The sequence below is a fragment of the Astatotilapia calliptera genome, chromosome 11 (assembly GCF_900246225.1).
Source record: "Astatotilapia calliptera chromosome 11, fAstCal1.2, whole genome shotgun sequence".
Classification (NCBI taxonomy): Eukaryota; Metazoa; Chordata; class Actinopteri; order Cichliformes; family Cichlidae; genus Astatotilapia; species Astatotilapia calliptera.
In genome coordinates this window covers 12,433,703-12,458,651 of record NC_039312.1, presented here as the reverse complement: position 1 = coordinate 12,458,651, position 24,949 = coordinate 12,433,703, and the positions used below count along the sequence as shown (strand labels likewise).

At 40.1% G+C, this 24,949-nt stretch overlaps 4 protein-coding genes across 4 annotated transcripts; 3 read left to right on the top strand and 1 right to left on the bottom strand.

The window, feature by feature from the left end:
- Nucleotides 1-1,027: 1,027 nt before the first annotated feature.
- Nucleotides 1,028-3,265, top strand: mrpl32 (mitochondrial ribosomal protein L32). Its single transcript, XM_026184520.1, has 3 exons — nt 1,028-1,228; nt 1,394-1,578; nt 2,747-3,265. Exons 1-3 carry the CDS (start codon nt 1,132-1,134, stop codon nt 2,996-2,998), a joined length of 534 nt encoding a protein of 177 aa, XP_026040305.1. The 5' UTR covers nt 1,028-1,131; the 3' UTR covers nt 2,999-3,265.
- Nucleotides 3,266-6,283: 3,018 nt separating this feature from the next.
- Nucleotides 6,284-7,725, top strand: LOC113031756 (telethonin). Its single transcript, XM_026184133.1, has 2 exons — nt 6,284-6,610; nt 7,021-7,725. The coding sequence occupies exons 1-2, from the start codon at nt 6,477-6,479 to the stop codon at nt 7,379-7,381; spliced, it is 495 nt and encodes a 164-aa protein (XP_026039918.1). The 5' UTR covers nt 6,284-6,476; the 3' UTR covers nt 7,382-7,725.
- A 399-nt stretch (nt 7,726-8,124) lies between these two features.
- LOC113031755 (coiled-coil domain-containing protein 127) lies at nt 8,125-11,484 on the bottom strand. Its single transcript, XM_026184132.1, has 4 exons — nt 11,223-11,484; nt 10,571-10,708; nt 9,599-9,843; nt 8,125-9,382 (listed from the first exon to the last, which is right to left on the bottom strand). Exons 2-4 carry the CDS (start codon nt 10,698-10,700, stop codon nt 8,936-8,938), a joined length of 822 nt encoding a protein of 273 aa, XP_026039917.1. The 5' UTR covers nt 10,701-10,708; nt 11,223-11,484; the 3' UTR covers nt 8,125-8,935.
- A 57-nt stretch (nt 11,485-11,541) lies between these two features.
- On the top strand, nt 11,542-22,998 carry sdha (succinate dehydrogenase complex, subunit A, flavoprotein (Fp)). The gene is made up of 15 exons (XM_026184131.1): nt 11,542-11,632; nt 13,761-13,844; nt 13,985-14,146; nt 14,279-14,422; nt 14,715-14,879; nt 14,974-15,122; nt 15,205-15,329; nt 17,406-17,574; nt 17,667-17,862; nt 17,963-18,134; nt 18,408-18,526; nt 21,192-21,303; nt 21,412-21,542; nt 21,629-21,742; nt 21,866-22,998. The coding sequence occupies exons 1-15, from the start codon at nt 11,570-11,572 to the stop codon at nt 21,950-21,952; spliced, it is 1,992 nt and encodes a 663-aa protein (XP_026039916.1). The 5' UTR covers nt 11,542-11,569; the 3' UTR covers nt 21,953-22,998.
- Nucleotides 22,999-24,949: the final 1,951 nt, after the last annotated feature.

Genomic DNA, 24,949 nt, shown 5'->3' with positions numbered 1-24,949 from the left:
TTTGTGTCCGTTAGGGTAACTAAATTAACATAAAACTAAAGGTTTTATTTATAGAAAATACTTAGTTTTAGTATTTGTTAATTTGGTAAAAAATCTTATTACAAGTTGCCTGATGCGGCATTGGATGGTGTGTTTATTGAAACTCTGGATTTCTACTTTTAGAAGGTTCTGTGTTTTGTTTTTTATAATAAATTGACTGATTTTCCTAAACCTTGTCTTTGACACATGCCCAGTATATGGTGGCTTTCTCCACCAAGCTTGTATTATGTCACAAAGATTACATAAATATAAACCAGAGTTCTCTAGTCTGTGCTTTAAATGTGGCATTGAGGAGGATTCATTCCTGCACAGTACGTGGTTTTGCATAAAGGTAAACACATTCTGGCAAAAATGTCAAAACTTTTAGAGTTACTCTTTTCTTTAGATCCTCAAATATGTTTATTAGGAGACTTTACAAATGTTAGTACACTATTAAGAAAAAGCCCACAGAAGTTCCTGGAATTGGCACTATGCATTGTCAAAAAGTGTAAACCATTACCCGGAAAGCTGGAAAGCTGCCTATTTTTAGATTGATCTCAGAGATGAATAGTTGTATTCCACTTGAAAACATCACCTACACTCATCTTTATTTTCGTTGTCGTTGTTTCTCCTCTTCTGTGTGCGTGGGTTTAGAGGTGTGTTTTGTTCATGCTTCGCTAAGTGGAAAATCGGAAAGTAAAGTATTGCAAAAAAAACGATCACAACTAAAAGTAAAACTAATAGAAACGAAATTAAAACTAGACATTTTAAAACAATAAAAGCTTAAACAAGAACATTCCCTCTGGATACTAAACTGAACTAAATAGCAAAAATATAGCTATAGCAAAAAAACAAAAAACAGCTGGAAAGCTTGAACTCAAATTTCCACACAAATCTAAAATATGCACACAAGGATTGAGACACAGTTTTGCTACAATAAAAGCTCCACGGTTCACCGCTAGATGGCAGCAGCGTACAAAATCTTTCCTTTTGTGTGCCGGAAATTAAACAGACGAAGTGCAGCTTGGCGTCGCTGTTTTACGACGTAGGGATCCTCAGTGACCGTGAGCTGTTTGACATGCTGGGAGAAGAGGAAGCCCGTTGGTAACAAAAATGATGAATTTATCTGCGTTAATTCACAGCCTCAGGTGCTCTCTGCTGCGCATTGAGAGTAGACTGTTGCAGGCGGTCGGACTAGAAGCACAGTTGGGTGAGTGAGCTGCTGCTAATAGCCTCTTTTTACGATGGGGTCATTCACACAAACATACTCATTAAAGATATTTTTCATTTAATACCACCAGTCCGTGTCGTGTTGCTGTTTCGGTGGAGTTAAAGACGTAGTGATTCCTGTAACGTTGTTTCCTTCTGCGTGCAGCTCCGGGTCTGGCTGTGAACGGCCCCAGCCTCCTGCCTCAGCTCGACCAGGAGCAGCAGCTGGAGGAGCAGCAGCAACCCGGCCTCTTGGACAGCATCATGTGGATGGCAGCACCCAAGAAGAGGCGCACAATCGAGGTCAACCGCACCAGGAGGAGAGCTGAGAGCAAACTTATTAAAGTCAAGGTACGCTCCGCAGTGACTGGATGATCTCATTGGGTCATTTCAACCTTTAAACCAAATTATAGCTTCATCTGTCTTACTGGTACCTAATTTTACTGCAAAGAGGGGTTTGATTTGTGGCAAATAAACCATTCAGTACGACGAGTCACTGGTAATATTTAGGATTTAAGGAGAGCACCTCGTTCATTAACGTTGGGTCCAGCTGGAGTGACTTCCATAGATCAGAGTACGCACATTGAAATGAAAGTGTACTTTGTGAAAGATACTAATATTTTAAACTGAATCCAAAATCTTTCTAGGAGGCAAACATTTTAGCATTGGCACGGACCTATATAGGCAATTCTTCTAAAGCATCATCTAATTTAGCTGCAAAGTCAGTGAACTTTGGCCCAAAATACAGTATTTGAAGTATTTTTTCCTTCGGAAATTATTTTTGTCTCCCAAAGATTTTTATTTATACTTCTTCAATTGCTGTTTCTCCTCTTGAATGTGTCTGATCAAACTATCTAAACAGATTCAATTACGGAGAAATGAGATTATTTTTATTTTACTTTAGTTTCATGCTTGCAAGACCTGTGGCATCCCCTGGGTCAGTCCTCATAGACTCCCAGGTTAAAATGTTAATACTTGTAAGCCTATTTTCCGACTCCCTTAGAGCAAAAATTCCTTGAGTGAGGAATTTTCTTTGGTCTGAACTCAATTTGTACACTTTTTAAAACACAGTTTCATAGAAATTTCGAACAGAATAAAATGATATTTTGTATTGGAGCGCTGAGAGTTGAGCTTCACTTAGACATCACTATGAAAACAAAAAATGACACTATTCAGCTCTACAACTGTGTAATAGAAGGGAGCGTTGTGACCATGTCACATGTGATAAGAAGCTGAACGGGTCACACTAATGTCAAGTGGCCACCTTCAATGTGTGTGTGGTGCAGCTCTCCTGTTTGCTGGACAGAAAGAAAGAAAAATAAAACTAGCTTTATTTTAAAGTGATACCTAACCCCAGTGATGTGTAAATGCTACCATTGATGTATATAGGTAGTGTTTACTAAAACGAGACCACAAAGTGTGGTGCAGGAATATCAAAGATGATCAGAAACATTTAGAGAAGCAGTCGCTTGCATCCATTGACCCTGTTTGCTTTCCCCTGCACCCCTCTCTTCCTCAGAACAACATCGAGCCGTGTCCAGAGTGTGGCCACTTGAAACAGAAACACATCCTGTGTGGCTTCTGTTACGCTAAGGTGTGCAAGGAGACCAGTATGATTCGTCATCAGATTCAAGCCATGGAAGGAGGCCCATTGAAGGCCCCCACTGTTGAGACTGTGGTCTTATATGAGGGGGAAATCCCAAAGGAGCAGGACAAAGACAAGAGGATAGTGGAGAGGCCCAGGAAAAGGCCTGCATGGTTCAACTACTGAAGCTGTATGTGACATATACCACGACAAACAGCATATTTCAGTCTCTCTGGGTCAGTTTTTCTTCCACAAATTAAGAATTAGTTTGTTCAGAACTGATCCAGAGAGCTTAAACATCAGAAACGTGTTTCCAGTAGAAAATATGCCTTTGGAGTTAATGATATCATAGTTCGGTTTTTCTAAAAGCCAAGACTGTCAGATTATGGACATAATTCAACTGCATAATACTTTTGATGGTTTGACAATAAATTCCTTATTTGAAATAATCTGCTTTGGGTGAAGGTGAATGACTTCTTCTGCTTCATGAAACAGGAGGAAACTTCCAGACTGTTTATGAAACGTTCTCCAGTCTTCTGAGCATTGGAGGGACGCCATTCTTAAAAACATGAACATATTCTAGTTTATCAAATCCCATTTAAACCCTGTTGTGTGACCTCTCTCCTTAAAGTAGGAGGAAAATGAACATATGCAATCACAATTATTAGTGACGAGAGGTGCTTTCACTATAAATGGAATAATGACTCAGAGTCTGATGTTTTTAAGATCTGGAACACTTAACATCAAATCATGAGTGTCACTGTCATGTTTACTGCTTTCTAATGCTTATCAGAGTCTGGCTGCACAATTGCTTGTGGTAGAAAACTGTCGGTTAACAGGATCAGACACTGGTGTGTACAAACAAGCATGCAACGTCGCTTCAGCCACAACTTCCTTTAATCAGGATTCGGCATTAAACCAAAGTCATGTAACGGTGGCTCATGTGTCGCTGGAGTAGACTGTTTTTGCTGGGATGAGTCCAGCATACCTTCCACTGCCTCAGTGTCCCTGTGATTCAGTTTCCCCCTCATAGTTTGATAAGACCGGGCTTATCAGTGTTCCACTGAAATTACTTTGGTTTACTTGGTTTGCACAGCGCTGTAATCTTGCTTGTTATGTTCTTACCAAATTCTTTAGCAAGAATTTAGTATATTTTTAAACAAATGCTTTCACTTGCCTTTTAATTAAGGCTGCCAAATATATTTTAACCTTAAATATTTTGTAACATCTGCAGACATTTGTATGCAATCCATCAAATTAATCGTTAACTGTATTTGTGTTATCTCTCTTGCTTTATCAAATGAATGATACCTAAATTGCAGGTGTACAAAGGTGGTGAACCCCTGAACTGTAAGTGTACAAACGTATAAAAAATGATTTATTATTGGCAAGTGTGTTTTATCAGCACTGTTTCAGTATTTTGCCTATCATGCTAATTTCTAACACTTTATCTTCATTGAACTATTCTAGGGCAGCTTGAATTAAAGCTCAGAATAATCCTTATTTACCTCTTAGCTCCCCTTCCTTTAAAGCTAGATTTCTTTTGATTGGCTGCCCCTCATTAGCACAAAGTTTGAGCAGCAGGTGGGAGGGGCTTCTGTGCTCACAGTCAGAGCTGTGTGTGCATGAAATGGCTTTATTAGAAAAAAATCCCCTCACACTGACCATCATGCAGATCCCAAACATGACAATTACAATCCCATTTTCAGAAAAGTTGGGAAGCTGAATGAATCCATTTTTATTCACAATAGAGCCTAGAAAACATTTAATCTGAGCTATTTTAATGCTTCATGAGCAATAGTAGCTACTTTTTAATTTAAAGGCAGCAACATGTCTCAAAGAAGATGGAAAAGTAAGCAGAACTACAAAAACAGCCAGAGGAACATTTCACAGCTAATTAGGTGAATTGTGAACAGGTTAGTAACATTAAAAAAAGAGCATCTTAGAGAGGCAGAGTTTCTCAGAAGCAAAAAAACAAAATCAAATTGTGGAACAATTTCACTGTAAGACTTTAAAAATCAAGGTCAGGTGGGTGCCTTTGCCTTCAAGCCGTCAGGCGACTCTCCATCAAACAGGTTTCTGTTGTGAAAATCACTGCATGGGCTCAGGAGCACTGTCTGTGAGCACAGTTCACCGTGCCATGCACAAATGCACGTTAAACCTCCATTATGTGAAGAAGACGAGGATCCAGGATCTAGAAGTGACGTTATCTCCTTTAAGCTTACTTAAAATGGACTGAGGCAAAATAGAAAACTCTTCTGTGATCAGATTAACCGAAATATTAAAATCTTTTTGGAAAACATGGATACGCCATCCAGCAAACTAAAGAGGAGAGGGAACATCTGGTTTGTTATCTGTACTCTGTTCAAAGGCCTGCATCTCTGATGGTTTGGCAAGGCACTGGATATTTCAACAAGACAAAGCTAGACTACATGCTGCAACTATGACAACAGGATGGCTTTGTAGCAGAAGAGTCCAGGTGATGAACTGGTCTTCCTGCAGTCTACACCTTTCAGCAACTGGGAACATTTGGAGCAATCTTGAAATGGGAAATGTGGGAAAGGAGACACAGGATTGTTGAGCAGCTAGACTCCTGTATCTCCTCTCTTGTTTTTCTTCAAATGGTTCATGTTCTCATATTAAGTAACATCTCATGTATGACAGGTCATAAGGAAAGGCCGGGTCCCTCTTAATTATTGTAGCAATCATCAGTATAGTGATAACCTGCCTTCCTTTATATCTTTCCATCTGAAATCAAAGACCTCTGTTAAACTCAAAGCTGCTACCACTCATCCACCATTTAATTACTAAGTAAACTGTTTAAGAACTGAATGCACTCTACTGATCTGCTGTAGCAGTGATGACTGCGACAGAGTACCTTTGTAGCGTGGTGATTTCAGCCGAGGACCTGACGCGGCTTCGGATTAATGAGTTAGATTGTGAGTGTCAGTTAGCGCTCTAAGTGCCTTCAGCTGTTTCCCCACAGCAACATGTGACACTTGAGGAGCAAGAGGCTGGATTCTCTGACCCGATCAGATAGGCGATCTTGCATTCATCTCGTTTAAGCAGATTAGTCATTTTATATTTCCTGTCATCACACAGAGATGAATTAACACGTCCCGCAGCTTTAAACGCACTGATCCTTACAAACATATACAGTATAAGAGAAAAAAGTGTATTTACAAACCCAAGAGACAATAAATGTGACTGAATAGTTATAGATTAAATGTTAATGTTTAAGATTACTACTTAGTTTTATCCAAGAGTACATAAAAATCTAAAAGATGAAGTCAGAGAGGTCCACGTTCAGCTTTCATTTGGATTATTCTGGTTGGATCACATCATGGAAAGAACTAAATTCCATTTCATGTGAAAAACAACCTTCAGGATGTCTTAAGCAGGGACATTCACTACGTTCACTACAATGTGACACAGAGGAGTAAAAATAGAAACAAGACTGGATATTTAAGACATTGGCCAACACACACACACACACACACACACACACTTCTCACGGTGTTTTGAACATACATTTAGCATGATTTGACAGATCGTTGTATCCTTTATCCCACGAGTTTTATTCATCTGTAGAAGCACCCACATGAAAGAGGACATTCATCTTGGAGCAAATTACTAACATTTGAGTTACGGACAAAACCGCACCATGCACTGTGTGAGCAGAGGAGGCTGCTACCTGGTGAACTCCTGGTGTGATCTTCGGGAGGAGAACAGGTGGAAGAAAGAGAGCTATGAAGCCTGCTGGGTGAGCCTCGTCCTTGAAACCAGACCACAGTACAGGTAGGTTGCTCACATTAGATACTGAGCTGTGCATGACTCACTAAATATACTTTTTTGGAGGGTAAAATATTCTGTGTTGCGCTCATTTGAGCTTTGCTGTGTATTTGTAGTTTGTTGTGGTGTTTTAAGATGTAGTATTACACTGAAGCAGCCTATTTGCTCACTGTAATTTGGCAGTAAAGCCATGACATGTGATGTTGTATTTTAACTTAGACGGAATAGCAGTTAAAATCTGCTTTGCTCAGCAAAATGACTTACCAGGCTCTGATCAGTCAAGCCTGTACAGTGTGTTTTATTGCAGTTAACAATTCAGACGATTCAAAATGTGAACTAACACAGAGGCAGTGACGCAGCTGTATACAGCGTTAGTGTTTCACGGATGTAAGAAAAGCTTGATCTGTGTGTTGCAGGCTGAAGCTGTCAGAGAGCGACAGCATTCGCAGAGAGAGTTATAAACAGCAACAGGTGGCCCACTTCATGGTGGAGAGGAGCCCCAGCCAGATACTGATGCTGGGCAGCACCAGTGGAGCGATGACAAAGCACCAGCTACCCTTATTCAACACCAGCAGGGAGGTGGATCGTACTACAACCAGCTTTAGGCACACAGAAGAGCCTGTTATAAAAGAGAAGCTGATTGCTGGAGCAGATAGACAGGGAACAGGAGCCACCACAGATCAAGATCTTAGCAAGCCGGTTAGAGTGAACTTCAGGGCCTCGAGTCTGATGTCCTCTCCCAGGGAAATCTCTAATCGGGTTCAGAGAAGGGAGTGATCACAGCCTTTGTTGTAGCAAATTTCTCAGCAGTATTAACAAAATCAAATATTCTTCTAAAATTGACTATTTTAGAAGTACTATTTTTATGCACATCAAACTCGAGGATGTTATCTCACATGCTATACTTATATTTGTAGTAGTGTCATATCTTCAGCAGCTAAATAATACTAAAAAAAGATGTGCTATAATTTGCATAAAAGCTCTGGGTGCTGCAGAATTGAGTCTGGTGTGAACTGTAACTTTGTTCCAGGAGGAAAATGCAATTTTGTCACACCTGGTGATTTTTATGGTTTGTAAAGCTTAATTAAACACTTTCTGGAAGCTTGCTTCACAAACCTCAATCAATATTCTCGTGTCAGTTGTTTTTACACATTCCTCGTGCATGCACCTTTTTAATCATGCATTATGAGCCTCCACATAGCTAACGGATTAAATTATATCTTTCCTGTATCTAAATCCAGATGAAGCTGCTCCTTGAAGCCCCCTCCCCCAAAAAACAGTCTCTATGGACAAAAAGGACAACCTACAAACTGAGTTCTAAACAAAAACAAATGTATTTAAATGACCACACAGAGTTGTAAGTGTCAGTTTAGCATCCAGCACTTAATCACCAAGGTCAAAATGAAAACATGGCAGCACAGAAAGGCCTGATAACCAAAGACAAATGCTACAGATTCAGTAAATCCTTTCATTGCATGTGTGAATGTGTGTTACAGTAACAAATTAAATGTGCTTTTTTTTTTTATTTTACTTTTTTTTTTTTTTTTTACAACACATTATATTATTCAGCACTATTTTGCATACATGCACCGTCGGTTAAGTCCGGCGTCACTGACATTAGTGAGGTACCCACAAACCAGTCATAAGAAACATCCTCCCTGTTCTGCTCGATCATGAGATCAGGCTTGTTTTAAATGGAGGAAACTCAATGAACAGAGAGGTTGTTGAAAACAGAAAGTCCCAGAGTTGTCTTTACAAATATCTCCCACATCACTCCTTCAACAACAGACTTAAATTATCTACAAAAACATAATAATAGATTTGATAGAGTGTTATGGCATCCCTGAATTCCTATCTAAGGAATAAAAAAATTGTTCTTCCGAGATATAATCTTAACTGACAATAATTCATGGCATTCAAAAATATGGACGTTAAATCGACATTTTTATAGGGGCTAAATTATAAAGTTTTATCATCTTCTATTTAATAAACCATGCATTTTTGTATCCAATATGGATATCACCTGATTAATCCTACTAATATTTCTGTTTTTCTTCAGTTAAATGAAATAAATCCTTATCTGAGCAGCTGAGGTTAACTGCTATAAGCGATATTAGTGCATCATCAAAATGTGATCAAGGGTGGAGTTTTCAGATGGTGATATTCAGCTTGTTAGACCTCACTGACCTTCTGTGTGTTTGCATAACATCCCTACAAGTAAAGGTTATTACACAGAGGGGATAAAAAAAACAAGAATTTTCCATTTCTAAACCACACCCTCGCCACATTCTTCAAGTCAAACCAAAACACCAGCTTAATGTTGCCTATTTGTCACTTTGTGTCTGAGTGGATTTTTCCTCCTAATATGGCTTCCTCGGCTCTTTTGTGTTTCTGGACGGTGATTTGCAGCTGCCAGTACTTGAGGTACACCCACATGAGGCTTCCGTTCTTCCTCCTGTCCATGTTTAGCAGGTCAGCACAATGCTTGTCTCTCTTAAAAATATCCTTCAGGTCAGTCTCTAGATCCAGGTTTGGCCCAATGGGATCTTTAACGACCTTAAGCAGCATGTTCTTCTCCATCTCCAGCCGCTGATCTCGAGGCTGGATGAGGGAGCAGTAGGCGTTCTGCCGCTCCACAAGTAAACCCTCCAACTCCTTCAGAGTGGCTGTGGCTCGGTTGTACCAGTTCTGCTCTTTTTCCAGAGCTTGATGCAGCAGAGCACCTGCAGCTCCTGATTTCACCAACTTTTGCTTCTCTTCCTCTAAGGACTCTCGCTCCTTGTTAGAAGACAGAATACAAGGTTAGTGAGTAAAGGCTATGCATTACAAAGGAAAATGACACAATGATAAAATGGGTGCAATGTTCAATGTAAAAGGAGGACAACAAAAGACATATGTGTGGCAGGTAACTGAGATGGAAGAAAACAAAGGTTTAAGACAGATTTCTACTCATTAGCTCCGTTATCCCTTATAAACCCTTCAGCAGATCTTTACCTGCTGTAACTGCTTCCTTTCTTCCATAAGCTGCTGGCTCTGTGAGACCAGGGCCTGCTTGTACCCTTTGACCCGCTGTCTCTCTTTCTCCAGCTCCAGCTCCAGCGTAGCTGCTGCCCTGCGCCTCTCGGTAAGAGTCTCCCGGTAACGGGCCTCCATATCACTTTTTATTGTAGACACATCTTTGTCATACTGAGCTTTCACCTTCTGGATCTCCCTCTGAGATTCTCTGGTCCAGATCCATCCTGAAAGGGCAATGGGATAAAAAAAAATGGGGAAGATGTTAAGTGATACTACCATGATTTTCTGAAGAGTAGAGTAGCTGGAGCTACTTATGAACTGAATTTTATAAAATCATGGCAATGACTTTATCTAAGTAACAGAGATGATCTATCATACAATCACACACAGATCAGAACAGATGCATGCTGGGGAAGCACACAAGCAGTTGTAGGTTTTTCCTCTGCCCTATACCCATCTTCCTAAAAATTTTTGGGAGGTTTGCGCTAAGTTTTATGGTGATGCTGATGAAGGCAGCAAGCCAGAATGTGTGCGTCTTGTCAATAAAAAACAAAACAAAAAACAACAACAAAACAAAAAATTGTTCTGTATATTACAACTGTTGCAGGTGTTTCCCCCCTGTTTTACAGTATGTAAAGTTGTGCAAGAAACCTCTGCTGTGCTTAACCTGGAAGGGTCAAAATGTCTCCTTTTAGTGGAATAATTTTTACTGATCTGCAGTTTAGTCTACTTCCCCCCCCCCCACTTCTGTGTTAATCATTAAATGCCATTTGGCATTCTAATGACAAAAGAGACTGTGTGTCTGTAAGCCAGACACTCACTCACTGATCATCATATTCTTTTGACTGCTCCCTTTAAGGGTCACCACAGCAGATCATTTGAAATTGATATGCTGTTCTACTCTGTTGTCTCATCCACAATCACACAGGTGAATCTCCTTGTGTAACTTACGAAATGCAGCCAGTCCCAGCATGGGGACCAGCAGGGCGTAGTTCCACTGGTTGCCATCGCCTGCTCCCGCCCCCCTTCCTCTGGGATCTGGTTGGATGTTCCATCTTGGGGGATCATTCAAGTTGTTCATGGAGGCCGCTGTTACACACACAAGCACGAAGAGAGCTCAGCCCAAAACATCACCAACAATTGACTCTTTCTCGGTTTTTATTTGTGAGTAACATATAATCTCAGAGGTGTTTTCTCTTTGACACGTCTATAATTTACTCTGCATTAACTATCACATCATTTGCTACTGGCTGAATAAAGAGCAGTGAATAAACGCCAATGCATCTGCTAGGGTGTGCAATCTGCAAAACAGTGTTTGGAATAAGCACTGGATGTGAAAGTGCATTAACAAATAGCTTTTTAGCATGAATCCAAACAATGCACCGGGCATGCAGGGCGAAAGGAGCCTCTCATGATTCGGAAGTTTGACAGCTGAGCTAACCATAAACAAAGCTAGCTATGTGCTACATGCTAGCCAACATTTGGCTTCGTGGCTCGTCATTGTGTTTATAAAAAAACACAACAGAACGAAGGGGCTTCATAGTTTTGCAATCCTGACAACGTGTCAGCGTACGCCTGTTAAATGTATGGAACTGTGTCTCACCTTGAATGAAAAGTGTAGGTCACTTATGCATTTGTTCCTGCACACGCAGATTATACAATTTTAACGCTTTAACGTTCCACCTTAGCCGGCAGAGGGTGATTTTAAAAATTACTTTCAAAAAGAACCTGTAAGTGTTGCAGTAAAAAACCCTGTATATTTACTCAGATGGTTTCAAGGTAATAATTTAATAATTAACCTTAAAACACATGGCTAAATGCTTTAAATAATAACTATCATATAAATATTAAATAAATGAGTGACCCCTCTTTTAGCACATTGGATTAGTCCGGTCCGGCAGAATATGTGTTCCTCCGCAGCGCAGCAGGAACGATCCTTCGTCTGACAACATGGCGAGTGTCCGCGCGGCGTCCCGTCTCCTCTCCAAGAGGGTTTTATCTACTGCGAAAGCAGTGAGTAGTGAAAAGATGCTTTTAAAAGTTAAATATTTATATATGTAGTATATTGTAAAAGATAATATTTTATTTTCCCTTTTTTGTTTCTAAAACGAAGCTTTCATAACCGGCGGATTCTGACTTGCGTAATCTGTTATGTAGCTGGTGCTGTTTCAATGTGACACTACGAGCAAAGGTATTTTGCAGGTCCAACAAAATGATTTATATTATATCTATTACACTTCTATTATCTCCACATTACACTTTGTTTCTAATGGCGACTGAACTTTCTGCCTAACCGAGACGTTTCGTCACCATGAAAGTCGTAAATGCCGCTGCCCTTGTGTAAAACAGTTCTAAGTATGTAGACGCTGTTGTTAGCTACAAAAGTAAAATGGGGCAAACTGCAGATATGAAAGGTTTAGACCGACGAAGATGAAAAATAACCGCCAAGAGCAATCGTCACTATAAAAATGGTCGTACGTTTTAATGCTTTTTGTTTTTGTTTTTTTTTTTTGCTATGGGTTGTTTTGGTAAATGCCTTCACAGCCATTATTAAACATAGTGCTGTAAGGCTGTTAACAGAAAGTTTTGTGCAGGAGTCCCCCCCCCCCCATTATAAATCACTGCTGATGTCGTGGCACAGGTATAGCAGATGCTTTTGGTTGGTATGCTGCTTGTATTTTAGCAGATCATTTTTCAAAGGCAGGAGCCACCTGACAGTTGATCAGACTGTAACCTCCCTGTCACTTCTCATGTAGATCGTTAAACTTATAGTTTCAGCTTAACATTAATTTGTTCTTTTTTTTAAATTTCTAATGTGAAATTAATATAAGTTACACTTAAATTAAATGAATCTGTTAGTCATTTCTGCTGCTTTCTGACACTTGTAAGCATCTGATTGTTGATGCCCCACAGGTAGGGAAGACCAAACAGAAAAAAAAGAAACAGATTATTTATTATTCACCAGGAATTATTCTTTTTTTTTTCTTAAAAAAAAAAAAATCCTGCATATAAGATATCGGGCTATTTTACACCAACAGATGCCATTCGTTCTTTTCTTTTTTTTAACATGGGGATCCTATTCTGGCAAATTTAAAAATATAACGATAAACAGCTTATTAATGTAAAAAGGAGATTTTTTGGTATACTTTCTACTTGATTCTACTGATAGAAACCCTGTAAATCGCCTGCATTCCCCAGTACATCCAAAAGTGACAGAAATAACAGAAACTAGCCAGGTGTAGTATTATTTACTCTGAATTTGCAGCAAGTCTTATACTATACTTACCCACAGTACAATTTCTCAGGGGATCATGCTCGGTATATGAGCACACTTCAAGATGACCATTGGATAGTCTCAGTGTCCTCCTCTGTTATCGGTTGGCCAAGCAGACAGTCAGTTGATCTAAGAGATGCTAGATGATAATTTACATGATAAATCATCACCTGTGATTTATATGATATTATCATTTTAGTGTTTAAGACCCTCCTTGCTATAATGTATAATGAGCTTCTTCCCAATATGGAGAGTCTGTATTTGCATCAGTGGGATTGGGGAACCTCTTTTTCACTGTGCTGTGAAGAATAAAATGTTGAATAGTCTTAATCACATTGTGTCAAAGGGCAATGAAGATCAACGGTCTGCTAGCTTAGTGTAAGTTGTTTACACTAAAGTGATTTTGGGAAATTCAGTCATTTAGTGTAAATGGTTTATTCATCATGTGTGAATAAGGATATCTCACACAAAATTATTTTAATTACTTCACATTTTGTCAGGAAAGTTTAAGCACGTGGGGCACAGTGTTGTTGTGTCTGTTAAAGTGATGCATTAGTTCCTCCTACTGGCAGGTTTGTATACTTTTAAATTCAAGTCAGTGTTGAACTACAGAAGGTTTAAAATACATTTGCATCTGACAAGATCAGCTGTGTAAATGCTGGTAACATTTTCAGTGATGAATGGCTCAAAATATTAATGATATGAATTATGGGTTGTGGAGGTGCCAAGACTGAACGTTTAAAGCTTTAAAACTTCACTTCATTGAATAATCATTTTGTTGTGTTTATTAGCAGAGTCTGGTTTTTCAGTGTGTTTTATGTTTGGGATTAATTTTAGTTTTATTTAAGTTGCTTTTTCTTCTGCCAGGTCCCTGCTGCTGCAGTTCAAGGTTCCAGGAACTTCCACTTTTCCATTTATGGCAAGAAGAAAAATGCCAAAGTATCAGATGACGTAAGCCACATTAAGTTTGTGTTTTTTTTAAATGCAGAACAGTATGTATATGATATGAAAACCAGGACTCCGCATACGTAGAGTACACTCTCATTGCTTCAAAAATGTTTGCAGTACATTGTCTTTTCAACTGGTTTCAGATCTCCACTCAATACCCAGTTGTGGATCATGAGTTTGATGCTGTGGTGGTTGGAGCTGGTGGAGCGGGACTGAGGGCAGCTTTTGGCCTGTCTGAGGCTGGCTTCAACACTGCCTGTGTCACCAAACTGTTCCCCACCAGGTCTCATACTGTCGCTGCACAGGTAAATCAGTGGTTACAGTAAATGATTTTGTGTGTCAGTTAGGACCAAAGTCTCAATCTCATTGCAAATATTTTACTAATCTTGAGTCATCAAGTAAACACGCATAATGTTTAAACTTACCTTGGTTAATAGGGTGGGATTAATGCGGCTCTGGGGAACATGGAGGAGGATGACTGGAGGTGGCATTTCTATGACACAGTGAAGGGATCTGATTGGCTTGGAGACCAGGACGCTATCCACTACATGACAGAGCAGGCTCCTGCAGCCGTAGTAGAGGTATGATCTCTCTTAGAAACACACTAACATGCATAACAAGTCATTATGTTAACTGGCAAGTACTAGGCCTTAAACAAAAGACATAAATGAGTGTGTAAGCCATGTGATCTTTAGGAATACCTCATTGCATAATAAAAGCCGAGCAGCTTATTGGTGGATTTAAATAATTATTAATTTATTTTATTTTTAATTTACACCAGATGGGGGTCATTCCACCCAGAGCTGTGTAAAAAGACAGTTACAGCAGATTAGGAATTCATGTTGCTCTTGTTTCCTCTTTTTTTTTTCCTAGCTGGAGAACTTTGGCATGCCATTCAGCCGCACTGAGGAGGGCAAGATCTACCAGAGGGCCTTTGGAGGTCAGAGCCTTAAGTATGGAAAGGGAGGTCAGGCGCACCGCTGCTGCTGTGTAGCAGACAGAACAGGCCACTCACTGCTGCATACGCTGTATGGAAGGGTGAGTACACATACTTTCCTACCTTCTTTCAATCTTTGTGTTGCCGAGGAGCACCAGTTAAGTGCCTCTGTGCGTCTGCCTGACTTGTCTTCAGTCACTTCGTTATGACACCAGTTACTTTGTGGAGTATTTTGCCCTGGACCTGCTGATGGAGAATGGAGAGTGTAAAGGGGTGATCGCTCTCTGTATGGAGGACGGGTCTATCCACCGCTTCAGAGCCCAGAACACTGTTATTGCTACTGGGTAGGAGATGCCTTTGCTTAAACATGTCTTCAACTGTCATTTTATCTACAAGCTTAGAAATAAGTTCTGTCTTTCTTTCCAGGGGTTATGGAAGAACCTATTTCAGCTGCACATCTGCTCACACAAGCACAGGAGATGGAAATGCGATGGTGACCAGAGCGGGTCTGCCCTGCCAGGATATGGAGTTTGTCCAGTTTCATCCCACTGGTGAGAAAAGAAACTTAATTTATTAAACCAAAAAATGTTGCTGAAGCATTGAGGAGAGTTTTATTTTGAAAGCGAAAGCTCCACAGGAACTATACAAATTCCTCAAAGATATGTTTGGAATACCTACAGTAAAGTTAACTAGTATAGATGCTGTATCAATAACAAGTCAATGTCTAGTAAGTGCAAATGTAATATAGTTAAGAAGAGATTGGAGAGAAAAATGAATGATTTTACATAGTTTGGCCACCAGAGGGCACTCTACAACTTCTGTTGTCAACTTCTGGAGTCAGAAAAACAAAAACCAGCTGATCTGAGTGCAGTCTGGCAGAGCATAAAGGAGTAACCTACGACTTGTGACAATAAAACAAAATTATTTTTTAAAATGCATTGTCATATTATCTTAGTTGAATTGAACTGAATTGAAAGCCTTTATTGTCGTTATACATCGTATAACGAGATTAGAAACAGCTCTATAAAAGTGCAGACGTGCTTTAGCACATTAAAAACTATAGAATAATTTAACAATACACTTAATATAAGTATAAATACACAGTACAGTAATGGATAACAGAGACAGACAGGCAGAGAATTGATGATATTTCAGTGCAGATTACTTTTTGTGCAAGTTTGAGTTGAGTATGGTTATAGCTTTGGGGAAAAAGCTATCCCTGAGTGTGTTTGTTCTGGTCCGTATGGATCTGAAGCGCCTGCCAGAGGGCAGTAGGTTGAAAAGATGGTAGCCGGGATGGGTAGTGTCCTTTAAGATGTTTCTGGCCCTGCTGATACAACGGGAGTTGTAGACGGCAGACAAGGAGGGCAGGGGGCAGCCGATGATTTTTTTGTGCTGTGTTTACCACCCTCTGCAGTCTCTTCTTATCTGCCTCCGTGCAGCTGGCGTGCCACACTGTCACCGCATAGTTTAGCAGGCTCTCGATGGTGGATCTGTAGAAGGTCACCAGCAGCGGGGTGTTTAGTTGCTCCTTCCTGAGCATCCTCAGGAAGTGTAGCCGCTGCTGGGCTTTCTTGACTAGCGCCATGGTGTTAGCTGACCAGGAGAGGTCTGCAGAGATGTGGACCCCAAGGAATTTGAAGGACTCCACTCGCTCTACACATTCTCCGTTGATGTGCAGGGGCAGCTCTGTTCCACCTGAAGTCCAGGATGAGTTCCTTGATCTTGGTAATGTTAAGTGCCAGGTTGTTTGATGCACACCATTCTCCCAGTTTCAGGACCTCATCTCTGTAAGCCGCCTCATTTCCCCCTGTGATCAGCCCCACCGCTGTTGTGTCATCAGCAAATTTGACAATGATGTTCTCTGGGTGGGCAGGACTGCAGTCAATATGTGTAGAGGGAGTAGAGTAGTGGGCTTAGTACACAGCCCTGGGGAGAGCTGATGTTGAGAGTGCGAGGGGAAGAGAGGTGAGGACCCAGTTTCACCCGCACTAAAAATTAACTACACATAAAAAATGTAAGGGAAACCTGTTCATGTTTCATGTGTCTAAAAGAAAAAACTATTGACCAATATTTCAGACTTTTAACTCACTAAATGTCTACATTTTACCCTGAAGACAACTTTCTTTTTCCTAAAGGTCATGTTTATTTTTGTTTTTCCTGGATATCATGATATCATTAAATATGGATGAAGTAGCACATGTGCCCTGTGGCATAGATGCTCCATCTTTGTAAATGCTTGTTGCATAAGGGCAGCAGACTTCGCCATGTTTCATGCATAACTCTGCTACACTGAGGGAAAACCTATGATTTAAATTGGTTGGTGGATATAGCAGGAAAAACGTACAGTTTTTCCACAGATTCTAGAGATAAAACTTTAAAATTGTTAGTGAAATTGCTTAACAGTACTGGGTCTATAAAGCATAATGTCTTTGGTTTTATTGACATTATATTGTGCCATGGCAATAAAACCTTGTGGATTTTACATTTACAGTGTTGACCTTGTGTTTCTTTGATGGGAATGAAAGCTTATAACTACTGTTGTTATTTATTCATAAATATTTGGATGTAACAGGTTTTTTTTTTTTTTTTTTTTTTTTCTTCTTCTTCATGTTTCATGCTTACAGGAATCTATGGAGCCGGCTGTCTGATCACAGAGGGCTGCCGTGGTGAGGGAGGAATCCTGATTAACAGTGAAGGAGAGCGCTTCATGGAGCGCTACGCACCCAACGCCAAAGACCTGGCTTCCAGAGACGTGGTGTCCCGTTCCATGACCATAGAGATCAGAGAGGGCAGGTATGCTCAACTCACCTGTCTGTGTGATGTCTGTCAAAGCTTTTAAGCCAGTTCCTGTTCCTTACTGACGTTTACGTTTTTAATTTCTTCAGAGGTGTTGGTCCAGAGAAGGACCACGTGTACCTGCAGCTTCACCACCTGCCTCCTCAGCAGCTGGCCGCAAGGCTGCCTGGTATCTCAGAGACAGCCATGATCTTCGCTGGAGTCGACGTCACCAAAGAACCCATCCCTGTCCTGCCCACCGTCCACTACAACATGGGTGGAATACCCACAAACTACAAGGGACAGGTACATAATCTCTGCATGTGTCATCTCCACGCGTCGTGCACTAACACTGTTGTTGTGAGCACAGCGGGCTTGCTTAGGATTTGTAATATTTGGCCCTTAGGTGATTACTCACGTCAACGACGAGGACAAGGTGGTTCCCGGACTGTATGCCTGTGGAGAGGCAGCTTCTGCCAGTGTCCATGGAGCTAACAGGCTGGGTGCCAACTCCCTGCTGGACCTGGTGGTGTTTGGCAGAGCTTGCGCCCTCACCATTGCTGAGCAGCACAAACCTGGTGAGAACCTCTGCTTTTCACAGAATACTTTATTAATCCCAAAAGTAGTGTATTTGGTTAAATTTATTACAATAAAAAGTTTCTTAATCTTAAAAAATAAGCATTAATAATGAAAAAAAAAATCATAAAAACAACTGATTAAAACAGACTTAATACTTTCTGTTAAAATATTAGCAGAAAATATATCTGTTCTACATTCACATTCGGAGAAAAATCACTTTTGCTGTCTCTGTGTTCATGCTGACGTTGGCTTTTTTGTCTTTTCCTGTGCAGGAGAGAAGCTGTCCCCTCTGAAGCCCAGCGCAGGAGAGGAGTCTGTGGCCAACCTGGACAGGCTGAGGTTTGCCAACGGAAGTCAGAGGACCTCTGAGATCAGGCTCAACATGCAGAAGGTGGACATGCTAACATGAACACAGACATATTGATGTATAAATTATATTTGTACTTAACTAATATTTGGCTTTACAGGAATTATTTATTTTTATTATTATTATTGTTAGATATTATTTATTATATACAACTCTACACCTTATCTGTAGATCTTTTCTAAATGATAATAATCATCAGGACATAAAAATGTAATGTATAATTACCACCAAATCTCTTACTAATGGCTACAATCTGGAAAGACCTGCCACAAAATAAGGTTTAGAAAGCTTTTCTCTCCACAAGAAAGGTTTTTATTTTTCATTCCCTTTTTTTTCTTTTTGTTAACGGGGTATTGTCGTGACCCAGGTGTGGGGAACCCAAGTTTATGACTGCAATAACTCAAGAAGGAAGTCACCCAGTACTTCCAAATTCATACCATAGGTGCATCTACTATAAATCTCAGAGGAGTTTGAATCCCAGTGACCTTGAACTCAAGGTCAGTGGTCAGGTATTATGAAAATCGTGTGAATGTGATAACTTGAGACGTCGTGATACAATACCATACATGCATCCAGTAGGGATGAGGGCAGGTGCCAGTGGGGTTTTTTTTTGTGAATTTTAGTTTCCTTTTTTTGGTTTCTAAGGATACTTTTCTTGTTTCAGTTCTGCTTTTATCAGTTTTAATATTAGTCAATATGGGCGGCATCTGTTAGCAGCAGATTTAGGAAGTTCCAACCAAGCTAGTGTCAATAAACTCATGTAGTAGAGCTCTTCTCTCTACCTCTTCCTCAATATTACTTCTTCACTAACAGGTCAATCAAACATAAATGTTCTTACTTTTGCTGTCAATAAAAAAAACAACAAAAACTAATTAATCGCACCATTTTCTGTAATTTATCGCGATTAATCACATTATTTGATCAGTAGCCTGGTTGCAATTACATTTTTTTCAACTTTATATTTAAGCTAACAGACACTTATGCAATATCATGTAGGGCTGTTCGATATGACGATATGAAAACGTCTATCATTTCATATTACGCTATCGTTTGTTTCATGGTGTCTACGGCAATATTATTTTGATGATTTTGATGGTCACAGTAGAATTCCTTAAAGTTCTTTCTTTCTCTTATATTTTAAATAACAACACTACAGACGGACAAGCGACTGTTTTTATGCGTCGTCTTTAGCAACAGCGACGGTAAAACCATCACGTGGCTCTGCCCTCCGCTTGTTTATTTTCCACATAAACCTTTCACAATAAAGCTGAAGATCCTTTTGAGACTTTTCAAGATAAACTGAATCATGTGAAATAGTATGCAGAGTGTTTACGGACGAGAAGCTAAAAAGAGTGTGCTACTACTAGTTTTTTCCCTGCAGCACGCCGTGTAATAAATACAAAATTCCGGCCGCTTTAACGTATGTAACACTCGACTCCAGCTGAAAACACTTCACACAAGTCGAGTTGCCCGAGATTCACAGAATTTACAGAAAATGTAAAATTTTTGTGATGTATAACGTTGTTGGGACGATAAATGTCTTATATTGGGATATGAGATTTTAGTCATATCACACAGGCCTAATATAATAAAATAAATGCAGAATAAACAGAATGTATGCTTAAATTCAAAGAAAATTTGAATAGTTTTCTTCAATCGTTTAGCAAAGGTTCTCTCCTGCGAAATACAACTTTAAAAAAACTTCTATACTAATAGGCAAGTATACGCTAATATATATTAGTGCTGTCAAACAATTAAAATGTTTAATCGGATTCATCACAGGGTTACTGTGGATTAATTTTGATTAATAACAATTAATTATCATTCATTTTTATTCTATATTAATAGCATTTCATTTGCCTGAGCAAACAGACTCGAGAAAAAAGGCAAAATATACGCACTTACCATGTCACTCTTGGGGAGGCACTTCAAGTCCTTGAAACGAGACATCAAAGCTATGTAAAGCAAGTGTTCTCAACGACATTAATAGGTCTGCAGTTTGTTGCAATCCACTTGGCAATTGTGTCAGTCAATATGTCCGAGGTAGACTTACTGAGTCCCCGATGCTTCATAAGTGGTTTGGCTAACGTGTCACCCAGCTTGCGACAAAGTGCTAGCAGCATGCTTGGCTAACGTATGCTCTGCGTCAATGTGATATTTCAAACTGGAGGTGCTTCGGTGAAAAGAAAATTCCTTCTTGCACAATCTGCATAATATTTTATGTCGGTCGACTGCTCCGTCTTGTTGTTTTTTTTAAATACCCAAATTTCCCATCTTCCATACGGAGTTGATTGGTTCAGCTGCCCGTCACTACCAGATCAACTGCCCATTTGCGCATTTGCGAAGGTAACTACTTGGACAAACTGCCCAGAATGCGTTGACAGAAACAGTTTAGGGATTTTGAGTTATTCTGCACTCCAGATGTGTTAGTTGCATTAAAATAATTTAATCGCGTTGACCGTGATGGCAGATTAATTTGCATTAATGCAAATTTTGACAGCAGTAGTTCTTACATATATCTTTACAATGATAATGAGCATTGGCCAGGATGACTTGATATCTGGATTTGATTACCACCACCACACAGGTTAAACAGGTGTGAAACACCACAACTGGCCCCTGTGTCATCCATGAGATTTCATTGTCGTGGTTCATTTAGAGTAACGTGTTTCTCTGCTTCTGCTTTCAGACCATGCAGACCCATGCTGCGGTATTCCGTACTGGCTCTGTCCTGAAGGAAGGATGCGATAAGATGGATGCTATTTATCAGACCCTGGAGGACATCAAGACCTTTGACAGAGGTACTGCACCACACTGCTGCTCTTCTTGTGCAAAAAGTTGTTGGAGGGTTACTTTGAAATGGGTTTGTTTTTTTTCCTCCCCTCTAAATTTCATCCTTTCTCCTTCAGGCATTGTGTGGAACACCGACTTGGTGGAATCGCTAGAGCTGCAGAATCTGCTGCTGAACGCCGTCCAGACCATCAACTCTGCCGAGCAGAGAAAGGAGAGCAGGGGAGCCCACGCCAGAGAGGACTACAAGGTCTGCGTCAACATGTTTAGCGTAAGGATGGAATTAATGTCTATACAATCTGCTCTCTGCCAACATTTCTTTGAACTGTGCTTCAGGAACGTGTGGATGAGTACGACTACTCTAAGCCCCTGCAGGGTCAGGAGAAGAAGCCGTATGACCAGCACTGGAGGAAGCACACTCTGTCCTTCGTTGATCAAAAGACTGGAAAGGTGATGACCCCCTCAGTGTGTGTGTTTGTCTGTGTCTTACAGAATAATTTAAACAGTTTTTGAAGCTATTGACAGCTTCAGCTGTCAGTATCCTCATACTCCTTTGCTTTTGACCAATCACAGGTCACATTGGAGTACCGCCCTGTGATCGACAGCTCTCTTGATGAGCAGGACTGCGCCCACGTTCCACCTGCCATCCGCTCCTACTAAGATGATTCCCTCCTGCCCTCCCCTTTATTCCCACCCTTTGCCCATCACATCCACCTTACCCAATTACAGAAGGCTCCTTAATCTATTATTAAGGAAGCTAAACTTTCTGTGCTAGAGATAACATTCTGAGACAAATTCAGACTTTTATTGCACATTTGTATGCATTTAGATCTGTTCAGTACAATACTGTCTATACCATTTTGTGTCACTTCCTGTTTCTCTCTTTCTCTTTTTTTTGGCGTGTTTTGCCTTGATTTCAATCTGTTTGCAGAAACTAAATTTCCACATGGTTCTCATGGCTTCTCGCGCTGTGTGAGCATATATATATATGAGGGGAAGAACAAAGTTGACAATAAGCCTGGCTTTTTGTGATGACATCATACTCTCATTTCCCAGTCTGGCATTGCAGTAAGAGCTTCTTGTAAACCTCTTTCTCCTTTTAGCTGAGTTGAAGAGATGATGGAAGTGATTGTAATTTCAACCACACACTTTGCAGGCAAGTTTGAAGTATGTAAATATTGCATAAATGTACAATAAATATGGTGAGTTGTACTGTATGTACTAGTTAAAGTGCAAGTCTCACATCTCGCTCACTGTGGCCTTCATTCTTGTGGAATACTCATTACACTTTGTGCATGTGTTCAACACTTGCCGCTTGTTCTGTAGATAATCAGCTAACAGGCTGTATTTGGCTCTAGCGTTCTACAATTTCGCGCTATAAGTGTTAATTATATTAAATTAATGTCTTCAGCCACATTACAGCCTCTCAGCTATTGGGATAAATGAACTGCTTTTTAAGTTACTTTGTTGATGTTGCTTTTTTTAAGACTGAGGATAAATTTCAGTAAGGTGGTGTAGCTTTCTTCAACTCCTTAAATGACTTAAATATCAAAGGTGAAAGATGCGCTCAGTGTTAAAATGTTGATGCCTCTTGTGCTGAATCAACAGTGACTTAATTTATTTGCTACAAAAAGTTAATCCTCTGCTTTTTGCTGTTTGTACTTTCGTTTTCATATGTTCAATAAAGTCTAGGCTGTGGATAGAAACGAACGCTTTTCTTTTTTTAAGCTTTTCTTTTAGTTTAGGTTTTAGTAAGAGGCCGGGAAAGTTTAAGACAAACACCTTCACAATAACCGTGAGAAGAATGAAACTGAGGAAGGGATTTTGTCACAGGTCTAAATATAAATGTGATTTTTGTCCAGTGGAGGGCAGCAGAAGCAAACATCCACATGTCACCCAGGAACAGCTGGTGCATGTTTGCTCTGCGGCTGCTCACTTGTCCTGCTATCATGATCTTTAGGAACATATTTCTATGTGTTACTGATAAGGGCCGGCACAATAATGACTGGATTTGTTCTGTAACAGCCTCATGGAGCTGCTTTGCCTAACTGTAAATGTAGTGGAAGGCTGTTATCGCTGAACAAACGGGACTGTAACCTGAGCCCTTCTCATATTCCCGGCAGCTGTACAAGCCCAGCTCGATGACGGCTGAAGTAAACAGGGTTGGAGTCAGGTATCACACTCCTGTTGGAACAAAGGAGAGGGTTTGTTAGGGGGAAGATAAAGGTTGGTTAACCTTTATTTGCTGTGGCAAATCGGTTGCATTTTAAAGTATGAATACATTTGATGACAGGTGGATTAAAAAGGAAAAAGCGTGGGAGGAGTCACTGTAACTGCCTTTACAGGAAATCCTACTCGCATTCTTTACGTTAAAGCTCATACGCCCACTCACATCTTGAAGTCATTATCAGCGTCTGGATTTTTTCCACCAGTGGGAGAAAAATGTTCTGTACTCATGAACATCCTCTAAAAGGAGTTAAAGTGTCAGTTCAAATAATTTAAAGGTAAATACAAGTAACTGGTAGACTGGGGGAAAATAAATACTACAGTGGAAACAAATGAAAAGCTGTTAAATTGAGTAGGAGCTAAAAGAAGTCAGATTGAATCTCACCGAATCTTAAATATAGCATCCGTGTAACCAGCACATGCAATTTTTCCTCAGTCAGTACAGCTTTAAAAATTCTTATGACAATTCCAGTCTGTGATTCTCCTTTTAAAGCCATTTAAGATATTTCCCAAGCGCTGTTAAACAGCAAGCATAGTTTTAACATAGCCTTTTCTAAATATCCTGGTTTTATTTTGGATATTGTAGAAACAAAACTACAACAAACAGCTGTGTGTTGTCATTTTCAACAGTCCCACACATCCATTCTTTCTTGGCGACTCTCTCAAGGTCCCCACAAATTTGCAGTGTGATTCTAGTCAGGGCTTTGTGCAAGCCAGTCAGTAATACTCCCATTGGTTTTCTGGAGGTACTTCTACAGGAGCAACATATTTTGTGGCTCTTTGTGTTGTTGGAATACAAACCCAGACCCAGATTTGTGCTGAGTGCTTGCATTTATTTCTTTTTTTCTTATTTTCACGTCCTTCTTTCTTCATGTTTCCCACAGCATAATGCTCCCACCACTGTGTTTCACTGTGGGGACAGTGTTCTTTGGATCGTACACCTCTCCCTAAGAAGGATCTCTGTGGCCAAAGAGCTCTAGTTTCATCTCATCTGACCAAAGGACCTGTTTCCAAAGAGAACCAGACAGTATAGAACAGTATGCTAAGGATGACCTTTCTCCTGGTTGTCAATATCATACTTCAATCTGGCTTCAGTCAAGTGAAGATTTTCTTGATCTTGCAGTTAATTCTTGTGCAAGGTTTTAGTGACCGCCTTCTTTGAGAGGACAATTCATGACTTGGCTAAGTCATTCACTAATGTCTAGGCAGTTGTTCTTGAGACACATTTCACACTAGTTTTCTTTCCAGAGTCTTTGAAATGTTTCACTTCCTGCTTATACCAGGCTCATTCTATAACCATGTGTGACTCGCCTTGAATTTCTTAAAAATACTTCTCACTGCAGTTCTTACACTTGGAAATGCTTTGACTACTTTGTATAGCCATCTCCGACTGTGTTAGTGTTAGAGTCAAATTGTTAAATGTTGCCATTA

Excerpts from the sequence above, each read along its gene's own strand:
- LOC113031755 (XM_026184132.1), bottom strand. The coding sequence starts at position 10,700 with ATGAACAACTTGAATGATCCCCCAAGATGGAACATCCAACCAGATCCC. Across the intron at positions 9,844-10,570 it reads GCTGGGACTGGCTGCATTTC|GATGGATCTGGACCAGAGAA; the intron begins GTAAGTTACACA and ends TTGCCCTTTCAG. Across the intron at positions 9,383-9,598 it reads AAAGGAAGCAGTTACAGCAG|GAGCGAGAGTCCTTAGAGGA; the intron begins GTAAAGATCTGC and ends TCTTCTAACAAG.
- sdha (XM_026184131.1), top strand. The coding sequence starts at position 11,570 with ATGGCGAGTGTCCGCGCGGCGTCCCGTCTCCTCTCCAAGAGGGTTTTA. Across the intron at positions 13,845-13,984 it reads ATGCCAAAGTATCAGATGAC|ATCTCCACTCAATACCCAGT; the intron begins GTAAGCCACATT and ends AACTGGTTTCAG. Across the intron at positions 18,527-21,191 it reads TCAGGCTCAACATGCAGAAG|ACCATGCAGACCCATGCTGC; the intron begins GTGGACATGCTA and ends TTCTGCTTTCAG.
- mrpl32 (XM_026184520.1), top strand. The coding sequence starts at position 1,132 with ATGATGAATTTATCTGCGTTAATTCACAGCCTCAGGTGCTCTCTGCTG. Across the intron at positions 1,229-1,393 it reads CGGACTAGAAGCACAGTTGG|CTCCGGGTCTGGCTGTGAAC; the intron begins GTGAGTGAGCTG and ends TTCTGCGTGCAG. Across the intron at positions 1,579-2,746 it reads GCAAACTTATTAAAGTCAAG|AACAACATCGAGCCGTGTCC; the intron begins GTACGCTCCGCA and ends TCTCTTCCTCAG.
- LOC113031756 (XM_026184133.1), top strand. The coding sequence starts at position 6,477 with ATGCACTGTGTGAGCAGAGGAGGCTGCTACCTGGTGAACTCCTGGTGT. Across the intron at positions 6,611-7,020 it reads GAAACCAGACCACAGTACAG|GCTGAAGCTGTCAGAGAGCG; the intron begins GTAGGTTGCTCA and ends TGTGTGTTGCAG.